This window comes from Bombus vosnesenskii, unplaced genomic scaffold, assembly GCF_011952255.1.
Source record: "Bombus vosnesenskii isolate JDL3184/JDL3185 unplaced genomic scaffold, Bvos_JDL3184-5_v1.1 scf7180000013265, whole genome shotgun sequence".
Classification (NCBI taxonomy): Eukaryota; Metazoa; Arthropoda; class Insecta; order Hymenoptera; family Apidae; genus Bombus; species Bombus vosnesenskii.
This window is the reverse complement of record NW_022882925.1, coordinates 4,713,368-4,732,093: the sequence shown is the minus strand read 5'-3', so window position 1 is coordinate 4,732,093 and position 18,726 is coordinate 4,713,368. Positions and strand designations below refer to the sequence as shown.

Below are 18,726 nucleotides of genomic sequence, written 5' to 3'. Positions count from 1 at the left end.
TAGTAGAATATGTAATTTGAATTTGGCGCCACATGTAACGGAATGTAGTTTCTAGCTTTTCCGTAAAGCGCTGTTAAAATTCCAGATACGTGTATATATGTATGCAATAGTATGTACAATAGCGGTGGAGGATAAAAGTCAATAGATTTAAGAATTTTTTGATCATTACGCTTAATTTTTATTTGTACTTATTTATTTACCGCGTAAAATTTTACTAACGTATTCGTTAAGGTGAGTTTCATATGAAATGTAAAATATAATTACATATTTAATTGAAGGTTATATTTATGTTTATTTTAATTTCACTGATCATACTAAAATCTTCTCGCATGATTGTCTTCAATTTTAAAAATTGTATTTTTTATATAAACTACATTTGTTTTTCGTATATTAAAAATTAATATATTTGCGAGATATAAGTAGTACATTGATGAAATTGTAACAGTCGTCTTGTGATATCTAGCTTATTATAACTTAGATTCTCTTCATAAATTATTTGTTAGGATATTTATTTAAAAAAAAGACAGTTAGAGAAGATGGAAGAGGAACGAGGAAATGTAGAAGTTTCAGCAAAGGTTACAGAGCCATTAATCAATGTACCAAATCCAAGAGCTCTTCAACAAACTGTTCCTTCTCTACCTGGTCAATCAAAGTATATACAGCTGCTTAATGTCATAGAAGAACTTGGTCACGAGGTTAGACCTACCTATGCTGGCAGTCGTACTTCTATAGAAAAAATTAAGCGTGGTATTGTACATGCACGTATCTTAGTTAGGGAATGTTTAGTTGAAACTGAAAAAAGCGCTCGTCAATAGGGCAAAAGTTTAAAATAATTTTTACACATAATAATCTGTAACTGACCAAGTACTCGAGAAGTATTTAACTATAGCGTAAAATATCTTATATATTTTTTGCCAAAGATGATACTGCATATATATCTTAAAAGATGAAAGAATCAGATAACAATTTATCTACCTCAAACTTCAAATTTTAATTGAACAAAAAGATCATTACTGTGAATAATAGTCATTAATTAAGCATAGGAAGTAATTTTAATTATTTTTTAAAAACTAATTTAAAAAATTATGCATCATTATATATTTATTTTATAAAATAACAAATTATTTATTCCTTTTTATATTATCAAAGAGAGTACAATGGAAGTAGCCATTAGATGCTATAGTTTATTAGTTGCAAGGTAATTAATTTTATGCGAATAATGAATGCATAGCATATTCCATAGCCAAAATTATTATTTTATATAATAGCTCCTGATAATAATGACTGATTATTGAAATGTATCTAATAATGCATTTTATATTAAGAATGAAGAATGTATGTATCAATTTTACATAATAATTTTAAAGTAAAATTTTTAATTGCATTATTGATAGTACAAATATATTACTCAAATACAATGAAGGTAAATAGAAACTGATGAAATCAAGTTACAAAGAACCAATATAGTATTAAATCTTAACAGTATATATTTAGAATAAGATTTGTATGAGTATATTGTGACGTACTTAAATAATGATGTGTTATGAAAATATTTAAAGTGAGAAGATGAAAAGTTCCTATAACATGTAAATGATCTTTGCTCAGAAATGTATGAATTTACTACGTATAAGAAATGATGATCATGTCTTGTTCCTAAGTATTAATTATGATATGATCTCAATAATAACGACACACTCAGACCAAAAAGTACAAGTTATATGTATGTCAAGTTTTCAATGCAAATAAATAGATCAAATAGGGTTTTTATAAATATTTATCACAATTTTTTAAACGTTTATTAATAATATTTAACAGAAACCAACTTCATATCAAATGTTTTCAAACAAATTTTTATCTTTAATAAGAATAATAAGAATAGTAAACATAATTGGAAATAGCAATACAACATTACATACAAATGTAATTGCGTGCAACCTTAAAAATTTTGAATTTGTACTAATTTAAATATTGTATGACGTATTTTATTTTCATTAATTGTAATATTTATACAAATAAAGGTTTTTGCGTGTGAATCCCATAATATCTCCCTTAAAATAATTTTAATGTTTTTAGCCTAGAACCTTCAAATTTATCATTTCGTGTTACAGATTACAGAAAGTCAAGCACGTTCCGTACTTTGGATACTTTCGATACCGAATTTTCCGCTGATTCAGTTGAATGGTGTCCAATAGATTCCTTCAAAGATGTATTTGTTTGTGGAACGTATCAATTAATGAAAGACGAGAATTTACCATCCAATGTATCATCAAAACGTTTAGGAAGAATTTATCTATTTCAAATTGTACAAAATGGACGCTTAATAATATTGCAAAAATTAGAAGTACCCGCTGTATTGGATATGAAATGGGCGCATGTTACATTACAAAATAAAATTTTACTCGGTGTTGTAAACTCTTTAGGGCACTTACAAATTTATCAACTTAAAAATGATAACGAAAAGATAACTTTAGAATTATTAGTGCAGAAGAGAGTTGGCGATGAAGTACTTGCATTATCTTTAGATTGGTGTACCGGAAGATTGATGAATGAAGGCAGTTTAAAAATAGTAGTTAGCGACTCAAAAGGTTTCGTTTCATTGTTTGAGTTAAACGAAAAAGAACTTAATAAAATTAATTCATGGTCAGCACATGGATTTGAAGCATGGATTGCAGCTTTTAATTATTGGGACACAAACATCATATATAGCGGTATGGAAGTAAATGAAATCAAAATTTATTTAAAAAATTAACAATAATTATATTTAAGGTGGCGATGACTGTAAATTTCAATGTATTGATACGAGGATAAAGACTCGGGTTTCAAATAAAGTTCACGGTGCAGGCGTTACAAGTATTCATAGTAATGCAGCGAGAGAATTTTTATTATCATCTGGAAGGTGCTGTAAAGCTTAAAGTACACCAGAACTCCATTTATCTGAACTCATTGAAAGATGCAATAATAATTCATCGATTCTCTCCGCTATTTATGATTTTCCGTTCATATAATAATTTATATTCAAATAAATGGATTCAATTAGCAGAAATTCATTTAGTTCAATAAATGAAGTTCTACTATAGAATAGTAATATTAATAAGATAACGATTTTGAATAAAACTCTCATAATGTTTTAGTTATGATGAAATATTGAGATTATGGGATACGAGAAATTTGAAGCAGCCAATTTCAAATATCAATCTGGGCGGCGGTATTTGGCGTTTAAAATGGGATCCCTTTAAGTGGAAATATTTGTTCGCTGCTTGCATGTATAGCGGATTTAGAATAGTCGACTGCGAAAATACTGAAATACCGTCTGTTATTGGCGAGTATAATGAACACGAAAGTATAGCATATGGGTGCGATTGGAGTTACTTAAATAGCGAAGAAATATCAGGACAAATACTCGAAAAAGAAACGAAATATGCATTTCTAATGGCTACTTGTTCTTTTTATGATCATGTTTTAAAATTATCTGCATTGTATTTAAAGAATAACTAAAGAATTTTCAATAAAGAAGAACCGAAAATTTATATATCTACAACAGATAACTTTTATTGTAATGTGTAAAGTTCTTCTTTTATTCTCTATAATACTAATCATTTTTTTATTGTATTATTTGTTATGCACACATGAAAGAAGGTTAACCTATTAATCGGTGGGTTCTAATTTGTGGGATACAATATTTTATTTATAAACCTCGTATCATTTCTGTTAATAAGTTATCTCATATTTGCATTTGCAAAAATTAAGATTGATTAAATTGGAATTAATTTCTTTTTATCAACTCTTAGTTTCATAATTATACTAGTTTTTTGTTAAGAAATGTTCCAAGAGATTAATAATTTAACGAAAACAAGTTAATTTCAGTTAAATTGGTTTCAATCTTTAGAAATATACACTAATGTGATATAATTTATTTCTAACAGAAATGAAATGAGACAAAAATGTAACTATTATGTCCAAAAGATTGACAATTTAAGTGACGATTCAACTCTTTCCCAGTTAATAGGTTAATTAAGACAAAACAGATTTAGCTGGATTTTAATCTTTGGAAATATAAGTACGACATAATTTATCTTTGACATTTGAAATGAGGCGTAGAAATAATTGTTATATGTAAAATATTGGTCATTTAAATACTTAGCAATCTCTTCCCCGATTAACAGGTTAAATTTGAAGAGTTACGAAGCATGCGCAAGAAAAATTAAAGGATCCCGGCATCGCGTCGCTATTCGATGAACGTGGAATGGTTTAGAGAGTCGCTGGAAGATGGCAATGTGGCAGTGCAAGCTGCATTTCGCCGCGGCCAGTTCGATAAAAATCAGTCGTTCACAGGGGCTGTTTTGGCGTGGTGTCAGTGCTGTGATTTCTGTGACGAGTTTGCGTTCAGTTCCGCGGTAAATTATCAGTGATTAGTTTCGGTAAGTAAATTTTTATTTTGTCGAAAATTTCAATTTCTACATTCATTACCATGATCCATGGCATTGTGAATTTTTCTTGGCTCGATCAGTAAAATCAGCTGTGGAATTGTGCACGTCCTGTCCCTGTGAAATGACCTAGAAAAGATTTGGCGCGTATCCTTGCAAAATTTTCGGCCCCCTTCTCGAGAATCTTATTGTGTGACAAATATCAAGAATGCTCATTGAATCAAGGTTAGAATATAACGTTTGACGTGATAAACTTGCAGGGAAAGCAGAGCGACAGTTTGATTCCCCAGTCGTTAGGGACAGGCCGCTTTAGGAGAATTTAATCGAGTTTCGAGACCGTCGTTGGTCCATCGATTCATTAGCGAATTCATCTGAAAACCGTGGCCATTCAACGAGCTCTTCACTCTTTAACACAGTTACATTTTTTCGATCATTTTACCGAACCAAAATTGTAGTTTTCTAATGTCGAAAAATACCTGCAATTTGGAAAGTATTTGAAAAATCCATTGGTGTGTAAGATAAGAGATAGATTAAAATATAAAAATTGAAGAATCGTAGCAGGATTCAGGCTTCTTATTCGAAAGAATTGTTTCTAGAATGTATCACGGTACAGTAACGATTGTTTAAACAATAATTAGATCTTTTACATACATATAAATATTTATCTCTTTGACAAATTTTATATGACTTTAAACAAATTTCACATTCTGTTGTATGAATAGAAATTTTCGAATGGACAGAAATTAAAACAATCTTTATTGTTTTTATTTGTAATATTTTGAATGACTGTTAAAATTCTACAAGAAATATTCATGATGCCATCGTGATTTAACCAATTGTTTTTGGGTGGGGTGAATCTACGAATTGAAGCTAACTATTATTGACAAATTACGAAACAATTTCGGTTATTCGTATACATCAAATTTAGTTTCATATTTCGACCTTTTCAAGTTTGTTTAATTAAACGGAAAAATGATACATCGGTGCCGTTTTTTCTTTTTCGAACGCACAAGTGTCTCAAGCTTGAATCTCACTTGACAGCTACGGTTCTTGTTGGATACGGCGAAGGTTACTCAACAGCATATTAATTATTCTCCGCAGCTTTTCATCATTAATTTAGATGCAATCTAACGGTCCTTTGGTTCTGTACCACTATTTACCCATTCTTTAATTCTTTTACACTCAACGAATAATTCTATCAGGTAAACTGTTCTCATTTCTCACATTAGGGGTCGAGATTATGATCTGATATTGTTATTTTTCTTCATCATCTGCCTCATTGTTCCAAAACGTCGGTACTCTTAATCTTATGTGTGTAATTATTTTTAAAATTTATTCGAATTGTACAGGGACACTGAATTTATCGTGATGACCATTAAATCACGTAAATTGTAGAATATCTTTGTAGATTGATCTGACAGATTCAGAAATATTCCAATCTTTCTTGTGATATTTTTTATAATGGTATAACTTTTTCTTTACTTTAACTTTATATTACAATATATCGATTAGCTTTGTTATTATTGTTAGTTGATTTTCTAAACGATGGCTATTCTTTCAAAAGGATATTGGTCAGGGTGAAATAAAAATAAAATACTTTGCAATCATTGTTTTCAAGGTATGAAAGATATACTAGAAATATTAGAATAATTAAAATGATCAATTCGTAATTTTTCATACAGATTCCATAGACTTACATCGTTTATTTGTATTTCTGAGTTATTTTTTGAAGATTTTCTGTAATACTTTTTAAGTGAAACTTGTTTTACATTATATATTTTTCATATATCTTTCATTTTGATTTCTTCATTATAAATTTATTTACTATTAATCCTGAGGCCCATTCAAATTGACCGCGTAAAAAGGTGGCGTAACAGGACTATTAAATTCTGCCTTTTTTCCCCTATCAGTTATTAGTATGTTTGCAGGTTATGAGATCAAGGACGAGCGAGACATAGACATCGACCAGAAATTATATCCTTTATGGTGGTCAAAGCTTATCAATCTTTCCTTCTGTCTAAAAAAGGGGCGTTGTCTTTTGGGATATTTTGGATGAAATCGCATTCGACAATTTCGCTACTTCTTTCTGATGGAGATAAAACAGTTTCATTCTTTTGCATGTCCGCGATGACGTATCTACGTGCCCATCGTGTATATAGTGTATGTAGTCATGTATATATATATATATATAGACAAACGTGCGTGTATATGTGTAGGATACTGTTTAATCGATTTTGTCTTGTACCAACGTTATCGCATGAAAACGAAACGGTGTTGTCGAGAAACCGACATGGAAATAAAAAAATATGCTGTATTTATGTATTATGCAAAAGTATTTATCATTCGTGCATTATTTTATCATTTTAGAAGAGATATATGAATGTTCGACGATTATTCTATGCAAATAGATGTAAAACGGAATTAATTATGCATGTTACAGATATGTATCTTGCATCTACAGCTACTATCGATAAAATTATCGATAAATATCGGTAATTCGACATATCGGTAATAACTTTACCTTAAAGATAATAATTATACTGTAATATATTGTACATTGTAGTTCAGGCATCTAATGTTCGATTTATCGATATTGTAGCGATAACTAATTGATAGTTACACATATACTTATCGTTCTGATATCGATAAATGGAACAGAGATGATTGAAGTGATTTGTTTTGTATCCTTCTTCAAGTTAAGATATTATTGATATGTCGATAGCATTTTGCTAGCTTCGTTCATATTTTCTCATGAAGATTAATTGGTGCGTAAATAATTACATTAGGAAAATCTGTGAAACGATTTAATTGAATACATCTGGATAACGATAAATTATCTTATTATACATATTCCGTTTCTCGCATTATTGAATTTTTCCTCTTTAATATCTCTCATTGTAACAAGGATTTAGAAAAATCCTTCGTGTTGAAACACATTTTTTAATCAAAATGTTTGGAAAGTATCTCTATCGAATCTGCTGTATTAATTTATTGTTCGATACTCGTACACTAAGTTTCTTGAACTTCTCTCTTATGATTGCATGATGTTTTTTCTTTCATATTTCGTGCGTATACGAGTGGAGGCATGGTCCACGGCATGGGAAGGAAATGACGACGGAAGGGGGCTTCTTGTCTAAGATTTCTCGGTATGCGGAGCTCATTAAAATCGAAATTTTTCAATCGACGGACGCCTCGTTAATTAACGAATCGTTGGGTACGCGATTGAAAGAGTGCACGCTAATATAAGGATTATCGGGGAATTTTAAATCCCTAAACATTAATACTGCGGTACTTATTTTCGTAAAAATTAACCGACGTTATTGTTGAACATCATAGGGGCGATTTGAAAGTTAACAAACGGCTGAACAGATATTTATTAGGAAATTAAAATCTAGCGAGAGAAATCTATTGGGGGAATAGCGATCTCTGCCTTCATAAATTAAAGAAATTTATTTTTAATTGAATGTTAATTGATATACAGAATAAAGAGAGTTTAGAAAATTAGAAATCTAATAACTGTATGTGGCATTAAATTGTTATTGTGTTATTTAATTTCAACTTTCGAAAGATTCACGTTCAGAATTAATAATTTTTCTATCTACCCACCGTGTCCTTAATGTTTTTTAAATGCGAATATACGACGTTTAAGAATCATCAACTTCGCATTAAGTTGTGACGTAGATATCAAATCGAATCTCAGACTTGCAGAATTTATCATCAACGGCGAAGGGAGGGGGGCGGGGGGTGGGGGTGGGGAGATTGAATTAGGAAACTTACTAGGTTTATTACTAGGGCGACGACTAACGGAAAATCAGAAGCTCGCGAGATTTACCGCTGACGCACACGAACCGATCTCTCCTACGTTGTAAATTAAATTCCCCGTTTATGGAGAAATATCGTGGATACATTTTTATTCCGCTGCTCTATACGATCGTAACAAGTACGAAAATAAATTTATCCGACATATCCAACGAGGTTTAACAAACATCTATTCAAAGAACATTTATTCGCTTCAAACAGATTCGGCGAATAATCTTAACTATAAGATTGATGTTATTACGAATATACAATGACGGATAAAAGAAAGTTAAAGATTGATGCATTACGAACATGAGTAACTGGCGTGTTAAAAATTGTTTACCATACCGTGGTTATTTATTTGTTGCTCTTATTAAATATAAATGCATCTTGTAAAATTATAATGCCTTTTTATACTTCTTATTCCATAAACTTTCTTCTATTGCTACCGTATTTTAAGGTTAGGATTCAACAACCTTTTTAGTTTATGCTACCGCAAGAAATCTATATTACAAACGTTATTATTAGACTATCTATATTCAAAATAGAATGTATTTGATTATACTCGAATAATTATACGCAATCATTCAGTTAATATTTTAATATATTGTTTCTTAGGGCCCCCGACTATTTGCTCAAAATGAATAAGAAGAGGAAATAGATGAAACAAGCGTTCGTACGATCGCGACGAATTGCCCAGGAAACCGAATCGCTCGCTGGAATTGCACGTTCGTTCGTTGCATCCTGCTCTGCATCCTTCACGCGTCACAGCGATTCGTTTTTTCGCTTTCTGCGTCGTTGCATTCTCGTGGACGATGCGACGGTTTGCCATGCGTGTGCGTCAATGAACACACGTGTGACCTCCGGACGATTCTTTTCCGGCATTGCCTCCTGGAGATTTTGCTACGATCAGACTTTCTTGCAGTTTACAATTTTATTCCCTGATGAGCAGGCAAAAGAGCATAAGTGAAGTTATGGTCACAGCAGCTAATATATTCTACATTACTGTTTTTTACTTTATTCGAATTATTATTGGAAGATGCCTTAACCCTGCATCTGCTGTATTTGTGGGCAATTTTTCATTCTTTTCGTATCTTTGTTGAAATTTTAGCACTCAAAGACTCAAAGACGTTCACTTCTTTCGTACGTCATTTTAGGCGTTCACGTCTTCTAGACGCAAAGAATTATACGTAATTTTATTTTGAACTTCTTCTTTGAAGGTCTTCGGTTATCGCTAGGTGGCAGGTAATGACAAAATCCGCAATTACTTAGTTGCCAACCCAATATATGGAATGGTATTTTTAATGCGTATCGAGTTCCATTTCATTTGTATGTCAAGCGGTTAAAACAATCAAAGTAACGCTTAACAATATTCTAGAAACTTGGAAGAGCATTCAAGAATTTTTTGGGATTTCTTAAAACACGGAGACTGACTAGAAGAGACTGCATGGAATAAAAGACCCAGTGTGTAGACAACAGTAAAAGTAAAGTTGCAGGCGGAGGGTTAATTGTCACAAACATTGTTTGGTCAAATAAATATAAGTCAAGCTAGGATTAATATAAGAGCCAACGTTTTTAAAAAAAGAAGAAGGTTTCTGAATCGAGTATGATGTACATACATATAGTCTTGTGTAAATGCAATAGGACGAGGCATACAGTGAAGGACAGAAAAAAAACTTAAGGGATAAGCGGTACGAAAAAAGAGCATAATTTTGGAAAGCAGAGTTACAATCGATAAGGACAATTAGATTATAAATAAATGTAATACACATAACTGTCTTTAACGTGACAAAAATGTTTAACTTAGTACAACAAAGGTACCAATAATGTAGTGTATGTAATTATTATACATAAATATGAATGTTAAACTTTCTTCTTGTCTGCCACTGTATGTTACCAATTTTTACGTTCAAGATCTAACACCTTATCTTAAACTGCATTTTAAATGTTATAGGTGCTTCTCTACAGAGCTAGTAATTCTGACTTATACTCCTTCGTCCATCTATCAGATGCGTACATATTTGAATCTAGTGTGGCTTCCAAGGTGAAATATATATAAATTCGCGTGGAAGTCTACGTGTTAACCGCGATGACTATACAGAATTTTCCTGTGATTTCGTATCCTGACTTTTCATCGTCACTAGAACTCTAAACTACTTTGTGATGCCACTGTTCTTCATCTTTCCAGGCGCGCGCGATTCAGGTCAATCGACGTTCACCCCGCGAAAACGCCTTAAAAGTTTGCGGAAGAAATAGGAGGAAAAATGATGGGGTCCACGGTAAATCCTTCGAATCTGGGGCGAAGCATATTGTCGCCAAGATGGTGCGATTCCGTTACGTAATTTTTAACCGGCAACAACAGCAGAAAATTCTAAGGAAGATTTATTTATGAAGCACGCCCGAAACTGGGCCATTGATCTTTCTCGTGGAAAAACGAAATCACTAGAAAATATAAAACAGATTTATTATTCCGAGTTTACGGTTTTCTTCCACTTAGAGTTAGACTAATCGGGTTACTTTAACTGGTATTCCTCTGCTTTCCTGGTTTCTTTTCGCTTCTACTCCGCTATGAGATACATAATGCATCGGATTATTAACTGTTATGCTAATATATCTTCTTATTTCTATCGTGGATCTATATATCTAAATATGCTATCTAAATATGCTATAATTTTCAATACATAGGTCGTACGTGTTTAATAAGTTTGCTTGTCTTTCGATTATACATTCTATATATATATGGAATTATATTCCACTTATGTTAGCTGCGGTGTTAGCTATAACAGAAGTTTTTGTATCAGATTCTGTGATTTCGATCTGAATGGAGATTATTGGAATATCTATTGCACAATTAACAGTAATCGGCTCAGTGATAAATAATAGATGACGAATTACTTAGTAAAGAGCACGGCTAACTATTTGCTCTACGTTGTATTGAATAGTGGAGAACGCATAACGAAACATATTTCATATCCATGGACTGTACATTTTATTTTAGAAATTCTTATATTGTTAAAACTCGAGGAGAATTTCATCAAACATTTCATCAAACGCTAAAGAAATCTTGCAAAACAATGGTTTCTTAAAAAAATATCTCAATTTAATTTTCTGAGAAACGAAATCTCATATAGGAAACATAGTTGCATGTTCTGAACTTATTGTTCCACGTCAGAATCATCCTCTTTTCTGCTGGACTTTTGGTTGCGAGATTTGGACGAGTTTCACAGTCAGATAAAGGAAATCGACACAGTCAGAAATGAATGGATGAACCACGAAGTGAAAGCATCCAGTGCATTCTGCAAAGCTCTTGTTCCATGAATCCTCCTGACTTCCTTCTTTTTTTTTCGGAATACCACGTGGTTGCGTTTGCTACCGGGACAATCGACGACCCCATTGTGACCGAGGAAGAGCAGAAGGGAAAAAAGCAGAAGAAAATATCGGTTTTTCCACCACTGGCACAGTCGCTGCGCTCGCGTTTCGCGGTTCTTCGTCTTTGTCAGGCAAGTTTTCCCCGAGGCGGACAGAAAATTCCTCAAGTCCATTTGGAATCGAGAAGAGCGAGAGATTTAATCGGAGAAAAATTATCAGTAGCAGTAAAGGCCCCTATACGCGTTGAAACATGTTGCGATGTATGCGTCGACACTTAGGTTTCATGATACATTATACGTGTTACAGTAGTACAACTTGTAGTGGCATAATATACGTATTTATTAAGTTCAGCCGGTCGGCCTTGAAATGGACTTGGCTACGTTGCTCCTTATGTCACTCATACTACATTCTTCCAAGATTCTTCATCAGAAAAAGATCTAAAAAACCGATAACTCTTTTTTGAAGGATGTACAAACGAAGGATATCTGGTTGGACAAATGTGGACAAACAAATGTGGCTGTTTGGTTTATCGTAGAAATTCGCATCTGGGGTTGTCAACTTCATTCAGCTCACAATCTCATCTCCGCGTAAAACGGGCCTTAAAGGGACATTGTCCGATAGACGTTGAAAAGACGATTCTGATCGTACACACGTAAATATCGCTCATAATCACTCGATACATCCATTCTTATCTCTTTTAATAACGTAGAATTAGAGAATACGTTCCTGTCGATTAACCATACTTTTGTTCGTTTCTTTTTAGCTTTTGATTTTCATATCTAGTATCTAGTGGAAGACTGCACAACAGTAGAAGGAATGAACGCAGGTGTGCAAAAGGTTCTAAGGGATGAATGATGAGAATGGGTGGAGAAATGATTAAGGAAGATGGAAAGAATAAGAGAAAATATGATGGAAGAAATACCAAAGATTAGAAGGTGCAATAAGTAGACTGTTAACAATAGAGGCGGCTTGTGGAAACAATAGTTTTAGAATAGGAAGAACATCTAGCATAGATTCTTTCGTATGTGTAACTAGATGAAGGATAAAGGAATAAGGATAAGGATAGGATTAAGGAATCAGCGTGTGGTTAGAAAAATTGTAATCAAATTTTGTTCAAATAACCGGTTTCAAAATTTTACTTAAAATTCTATATTCATTGTTATTTCTTTTGTTCATCCAACTTTATGTAAATTCGTATATTAGCAAAAATTGAGAAATTGATTAATCAGATAATATAAGAATTTACATAAAGTTAGATGAATGAAAAAGGAGATAACAATATATGTAAAATTAGCAAAAATTGAGAAATTGTTTAATCAGATAATATAAGAATTTACATAAAGTTAGATGAACAAAAGAAATAACAATGAATGTGCAGTTTTAAATTAAATTTTGAAACCGGTCATTTGACCGGGTCTGGTAAGGTTAGTGTCAATGAAATTACGTTTTTCCATTTCTTTTTTAATTTGCCACAGTCATTATGGAACAGCAGAAATTCATTTCATCTTGTAGTATGCGAATACTCAATACAATTCCTCGTTTTCCACCATGGAGCCGACATAATTGCAAACCGCCCCTTTCTTCCTTTTTTCCCTACTTGAAGGGATGGAAGATAATTGTTATCGCGGTCAAGCTACACAGACCGCATTGAAATTTTTTAGAAAAAAAAAAAAAAAATAAAAGAAAACACAGAAAGGAACGAGAAACTAATTGTGCAGTCGAGCTTTTTAATATTACAGTACAAGCTGCCAGAAGTTAAATCATTTTTTAAAGTAGGAACTTCATTGAAGCTTCAGAGTGGTCTGGCTGTAAAGTTCGTTCGATAAAATGAAACCATTGGCTTGCTATTAATTATACGAATATATTTATTACGTAACCGTTTTACGTCGAAGATTCTCTTCTTTATATGTATAGTGGTCTTGAATATATATATAGTTGTTAATATATCTTACTGTATACATATATTATACTGGATGAATCAATAAGAAGTACTATCTAAAATAACTCGTTAGCTATCTGTTTCATCGACGAACGTCTGAAATGAATTACGTTGCATTTCAAGAGACTTGGATGGATGCTATTTTATTTTCCAATATCTTATCTCTTCTGATATATCAACATTGAATCTTTTAAACGACATCATATATTTTTTATAACATTAGACTATTATAAGAATATTATTAGAATATTATGAGATTTGTTCGCTGCTTGTCGTAGTTGATTTCTCGTAGGCTTCTATTTGTACTCTGTGACTCACAAAACGATACTGCATTTAGATTTCGTTTTAGCTATAGAGAACTCATTGTGGAGGCAGTATATTCTTGAAAAGTATTTCTTGAGAGTTTCCGACAAGACTCCGTTGTGTTTATGCGTTACCTGACATGCATTCTGTCAGATTATTCAAGCGCTTACGACCAAGCCAAACACATACCGCATTTAAATGTATGTAACCATAGGTGGTTAGATCTTACTTGAGTTCAGAGCTAAGGCCCCAGGCAGACAACTTTAGAAAAAGATGTAGATTTATCGACCGGTCAAATGATCGGCCGCGATAAATAAGCCAGGCTAGGGATTTTTCTTCATAAAAGAAGGAATCGAAGAAGAAAGTTGAGAAATTGATTAATCAGATAATATAAGAATATATATAAAGTTGAACAACAGAAATAACAATGAATGTATAATTTTAAATTAACCTTTGAAACCGGGCCTCGTAAGGTTAGTGTTAGAGGGTTCGCAAAGATGAATTGGAATGTAACCGCTTACAGGATCGTCCGTAAATGGATAGATTGAGGTTAGAAATTGGGATTAGGTCGTGCAATGCTGGTATATATATATTTCGTTGGACAGAAACAAATGGTACTTTTCTTTTTAGCAGCGTTCCTTCGATAAAACGGGGGTAGTTGTTTCTTTGATAAAACTCGACGGGGAAGCGAGAAACGAGTAAATATCTCTGTTGTGTCTAAACCATACGGTGAAGCCTTGGCAAAGGTTTTCTTAGAGAGATAGCTAGGAACAAGTGGAGGAAAGCGGAAGATTCGTGTACCGTCACTTTGCCATTCTCCTCCGACTCAAAGCAGTTGAATAATTTAAAAAAGAAATTACTTATTAATCAATTGCCTTAAACCTAATTTAATCTTAAACCACAAATGTAAAAGGACCCATAATCTACAATGCATTAGAGTAATATACAGGGCAATACGAAGACGATTTTCTCGAAAACGAAGTCTCAAATGAAAAAAATTTTTTTCCATATTTTCGACTTATTTTCTCGTGTACAGTCACCCCCTCCAGGTTGTACCATCAATACTGAGACACTCTGTATACAAATATTGACCCTCTATGTAATGATTGACCGTTTACATAAGAAAGTAGGGAGTATAATATAATGCTTTTCATATGCAATAAAATTTATTTTATTATAATCTACATATTATATATATGTAAATGAATCGGAAATAACATGCGGTATTCGATTTTATACGATCGACGTAATTTGATGCAAAAGTCATAACGCAGTAGGCTGTGATTTTTGCATGTTGTCAATTAATAGGAACTTGTTACAGGTCATATAATCACTACATACGTATAAAATATCATCCAAGCTTTGCATCCAAGCTATTTGCAAAATAGCATCCAAGCAAAAAAAGTTATTTCACTCAAAAGTGTCTATATCTTTAAATTATTACCTATATCTTTTCCTGCGAAAAGATTATATTATTATCTATGTACATAGTAGCAGTAAGAATAAGAAAATATAGAAATAAGAATTGTACTGTTACTACTACTGTGTACATAGATAATAATATAATCTTTTTCGTTGTTCTTATAAGAGAAGATATAGATATAGTTAAAAATACGCAATAACATTCGACAAAACATGAACGTGGCTTTACAAAGATATTGCATATTCTTATAATTTATTCTAAATTTACATAATTATCCATGTACGTAATTTATACAATTTACGTTTACTTCTATTAATCTTCAATTAATTTCCATTATCAACAACTAGGTGGGACACCCTGTATACGATTGGTTACACTGTGAGAAGCTCCATATCAAAAGAAAAGACACGAAAAGTTCAGAGGGACACCCTATAGAAACCTGAGACTAGTTGTCACCCCAGCTGATTTCCCGAGCCCGTACAATCTAGCGTAATTCAAAAGTGGATGGCGACCCTTCGCCATTCGAGGGTGTACCATTCTCACCCCTGGGGGTGACATTGTTACGCGGACTGGTGCATGCGAGTCTCGAGAATGCAGAATCCATCCTAATATTTCACGCAGTCTGCTGCAGACTGTATCTCCCTTTCTATACAGGGTGTTTCGAAATTTTAGATTTTGAACGATGATTAGTCGACGCATTTGTAATTCTTCGGGCTTCTATTGTGTTTTTTATAGTAAAATGTTGCACTAGCTTCCGACGTTTCGCTTCTTCCTCGCTTCTTCGAGTTTGCCCTGTCTGTTCGCACGCAAATATGTACAATATTCATTTTGTGTAAAACTCTAATGCTGAATGTATTGGAAATACTAGTTTGTAGAATTTATACTTAGAAGGCAAAGTTAATATTTACTTAAGGTATTAAGGTATTGAGTTAAGTAATTAGTAAGATAAGAGTTTGGAATGTACGATATAGATGTAAATTTGTAAGCAACCCTAGGAAAGACAAGCGTTATGGTAAATAGTAAAATAGAAGGTAAAAAATATATTTGGAATGTAAAACAAATCTTGGAGATTTGTTTCCTCCCTAAGGGATCTACAAATGAAATCTTCAATATTTGTTCTCCTTTCTAAATATGTTATATACCTTTTAATATCTATAAATCTAGAATCTATCTAATCTAATCTAATCTATAAATATAGAAGGTAAAACAAATCTTGGAGATTTGGTTTCTTTGCAAAGGATCTTCAAATGAAATCTCCAAGACTTGTTTTAGTTTGTATATATATTATATATTTTATAAATATGGGAGGTAAAGCAAATGCTGAAGATTTATTTCCTTCATAAAGGATCTTCAAATCGAGTCTTCAAGATTTCTTTCACCTTCTAGATATAAACTCTAAATATTTCGTACACGCAAGAGTTTTATACAAAATGCATGTCCATATTTTTAGTTAATAAGTGATTAATTCATAGCGTGAAAATGATGTAGCTTTATCTGATCGAGATATTTTTCAGTAATAATTAAACCTAAAATGAGTTAAAAATATTCCATTACAATGTTAAGTATTTATTATATAGCACATTTCTATTATGTATTCTAGTTATGTATATTACTGTATACGTTATATTGCTGATTAGATAACTTCTATCTCTTGACAGTGTTATTCTACAGAATATGTCAGGTAAAAACCTCAAATCTGGAAAATAATAGCGTGGAAAAGTAGCGATGTTCTTGGAACTTGTAAGTAAGAAGGGAGGGTAAATGTTGATATCCACGTCGACGACACCATGGGAGTGGTGCAGGTGCACATATACTATGTATCTTGCAACAGATTGGATAATGGGCTTCTTAACAACGTAACGGAACGCGGTGTGTGCAGTGTTAACAGAACGACAGTGAAAAAGAGCGAAAGAAAGAAAGAGAGAGAGAGAGAGAGAAAGAGGGAGGGAGAGACATGCGAAAGGTTTCACGATGAGAAGAGATAGAACTGTGTTGTGTGTGTATGTTAACGACACACATTGAACGGATTGAAAGAGCAGACTGGATTTAAGTGTCGTTTCCAACGAGCTGATCCTGTTTGGAAGAACCCAAAGACATCGTCGAGACACTCTTTCTTGGTAATAGTGAAATCACTGTTATATGCATGTACCATGTTACGTGTACTATGAAGGCCTGTTATTTAACTCCTCCGCGATGCAAATGAGCGTTTAGATTCTCCAGAGGCTTTCTTAACCCTCTCTTTATCCATTCTCCACTCTTTATTCTTCTCCCTTGGAATAAAAGTATGCTGTTTTAGAAATATTACGAGACATACAAGTATAAAGAGTTTGTGTCAGATAGATCTTTCATTTTATATCACACTAAGATCTACACTGTATCTGCAAGAATTTTATCTAATACATGTTGATTATAGTAATATTGTATTCCTGTATTAATGCAGCCTGATAGCCTAGAGACTGGACCTGGTTTTACATGTTTTGTAGACATAAGACAAAATGTTAAACTACATTTACAGATAGCTACAATAGTACATATTGGTCATATATTGGGCTATAAAAATTATACAGTTTTAATCTTATTCAGATTTTATCTTTCTGTTTTTTTTAAATAGGAATAATATTGTATTAATTTCATTTTAAGGTACAATACAAATATACAGTTTAATTCAATACAGGGTGGACAATATATAACTAACTTATTATCATTGTCAGTAGCTTTTAAACAAAATACAAAACAGCAGTCCTTTTAATGTAAATCGTTTATTAAGATAATAGTGTCTGGATATATATGGCCAGAAATTTACTCTGCTATATGGCCAGAAGTTATCTCTAGCAATTTCTGAAACAGCAGGATCAAGGCAGACCTAGGCGTTATCTGTGATCCATATCGATGTAATTCAATCTGGTATCGAATGACCAAAGTAAGAAAATATATTTCTCTTATTCTTTATTATATCGTTACGAGATGTAACAAGTTCTAGTCGAATTATAATTATAGACTCGTACGATCGAAATAATACCAAACACAAGTATACATTTTCGACCAACAATTCTTAATTAAACTAAAGAAATATGTAATATGTGGCTAGAAGTAAGAAATGACCTGACTACTTTTCACTCTTATCTTTGATGTATCCATGGTAATGTGAACAAGGAGTCGAATAACAATGAATGGATTAACAATTGAAAAGGCTGCAACACATATTAAAGAGACAGCTCCACTTTACAATAATTTGAGTAAAACAATTCAAACGAACTGGAAATCAATTAAAATCGAATCACTTATTGAAACTATAAGTTGATGCTATAAATTTAAACTAGAAATTCATAGTCAACTGATGGTAATAAACTTTTGTACTTTTGAATATAAATCATATATCTTTCTCTCTCTGTAATGAATGACGAAGGATGGAATATTCGAATTGCGTGAAAGATGGAGAAAGATCGTGGAACAAAATCGCACCCACGTAA

The 18,726-nt window shown here is 32.5% G+C and overlaps 3 protein-coding genes across 4 annotated transcripts in view; all 3 read left to right on the top strand.

Annotated features, from left to right (window-relative positions):
* The first annotated feature begins 49 nt into the window (after positions 1 to 49).
* LOC117243225 (cyclin-dependent kinase 2-associated protein 1-like) lies at positions 50 to 1,767 on the top strand. The gene is made up of 2 exons (XM_033510514.1): positions 50 to 231; positions 504 to 1,767. Exon 2 carries the CDS (start codon positions 537 to 539, stop codon positions 813 to 815), a length of 279 nt encoding a protein of 92 aa, XP_033366405.1. The 5' UTR covers positions 50 to 231; positions 504 to 536; the 3' UTR covers positions 816 to 1,767.
* On the top strand, positions 1,158 to 4,011 carry LOC117242327 (diphthine methyltransferase). Its single transcript, XM_033508887.1, has 5 exons — positions 1,158 to 1,198; positions 2,074 to 2,708; positions 2,767 to 2,896; positions 3,132 to 3,476; positions 3,924 to 4,011. The coding sequence occupies exons 1-5, from the start codon at positions 1,158 to 1,160 to the stop codon at positions 4,009 to 4,011; spliced, it is 1,239 nt and encodes a 412-aa protein (XP_033364778.1).
* A 237-nt stretch (positions 4,012 to 4,248) lies between these two features.
* Positions 4,249 to 18,726, top strand: part of LOC117243214 — a 42,179-nt gene continuing 27,701 nt past the window's right edge. Inside the window, exon 1 of one of the 2 annotated variants that reach the window (XM_033510495.1) lies at positions 4,249 to 4,418. The gene's annotated coding sequence lies outside the window, so the exon portion shown is untranslated. The remainder of the gene's footprint in view (positions 4,419 to 18,726) is intronic. The other variant, XM_033510493.1, reaches the window with a different exon arrangement.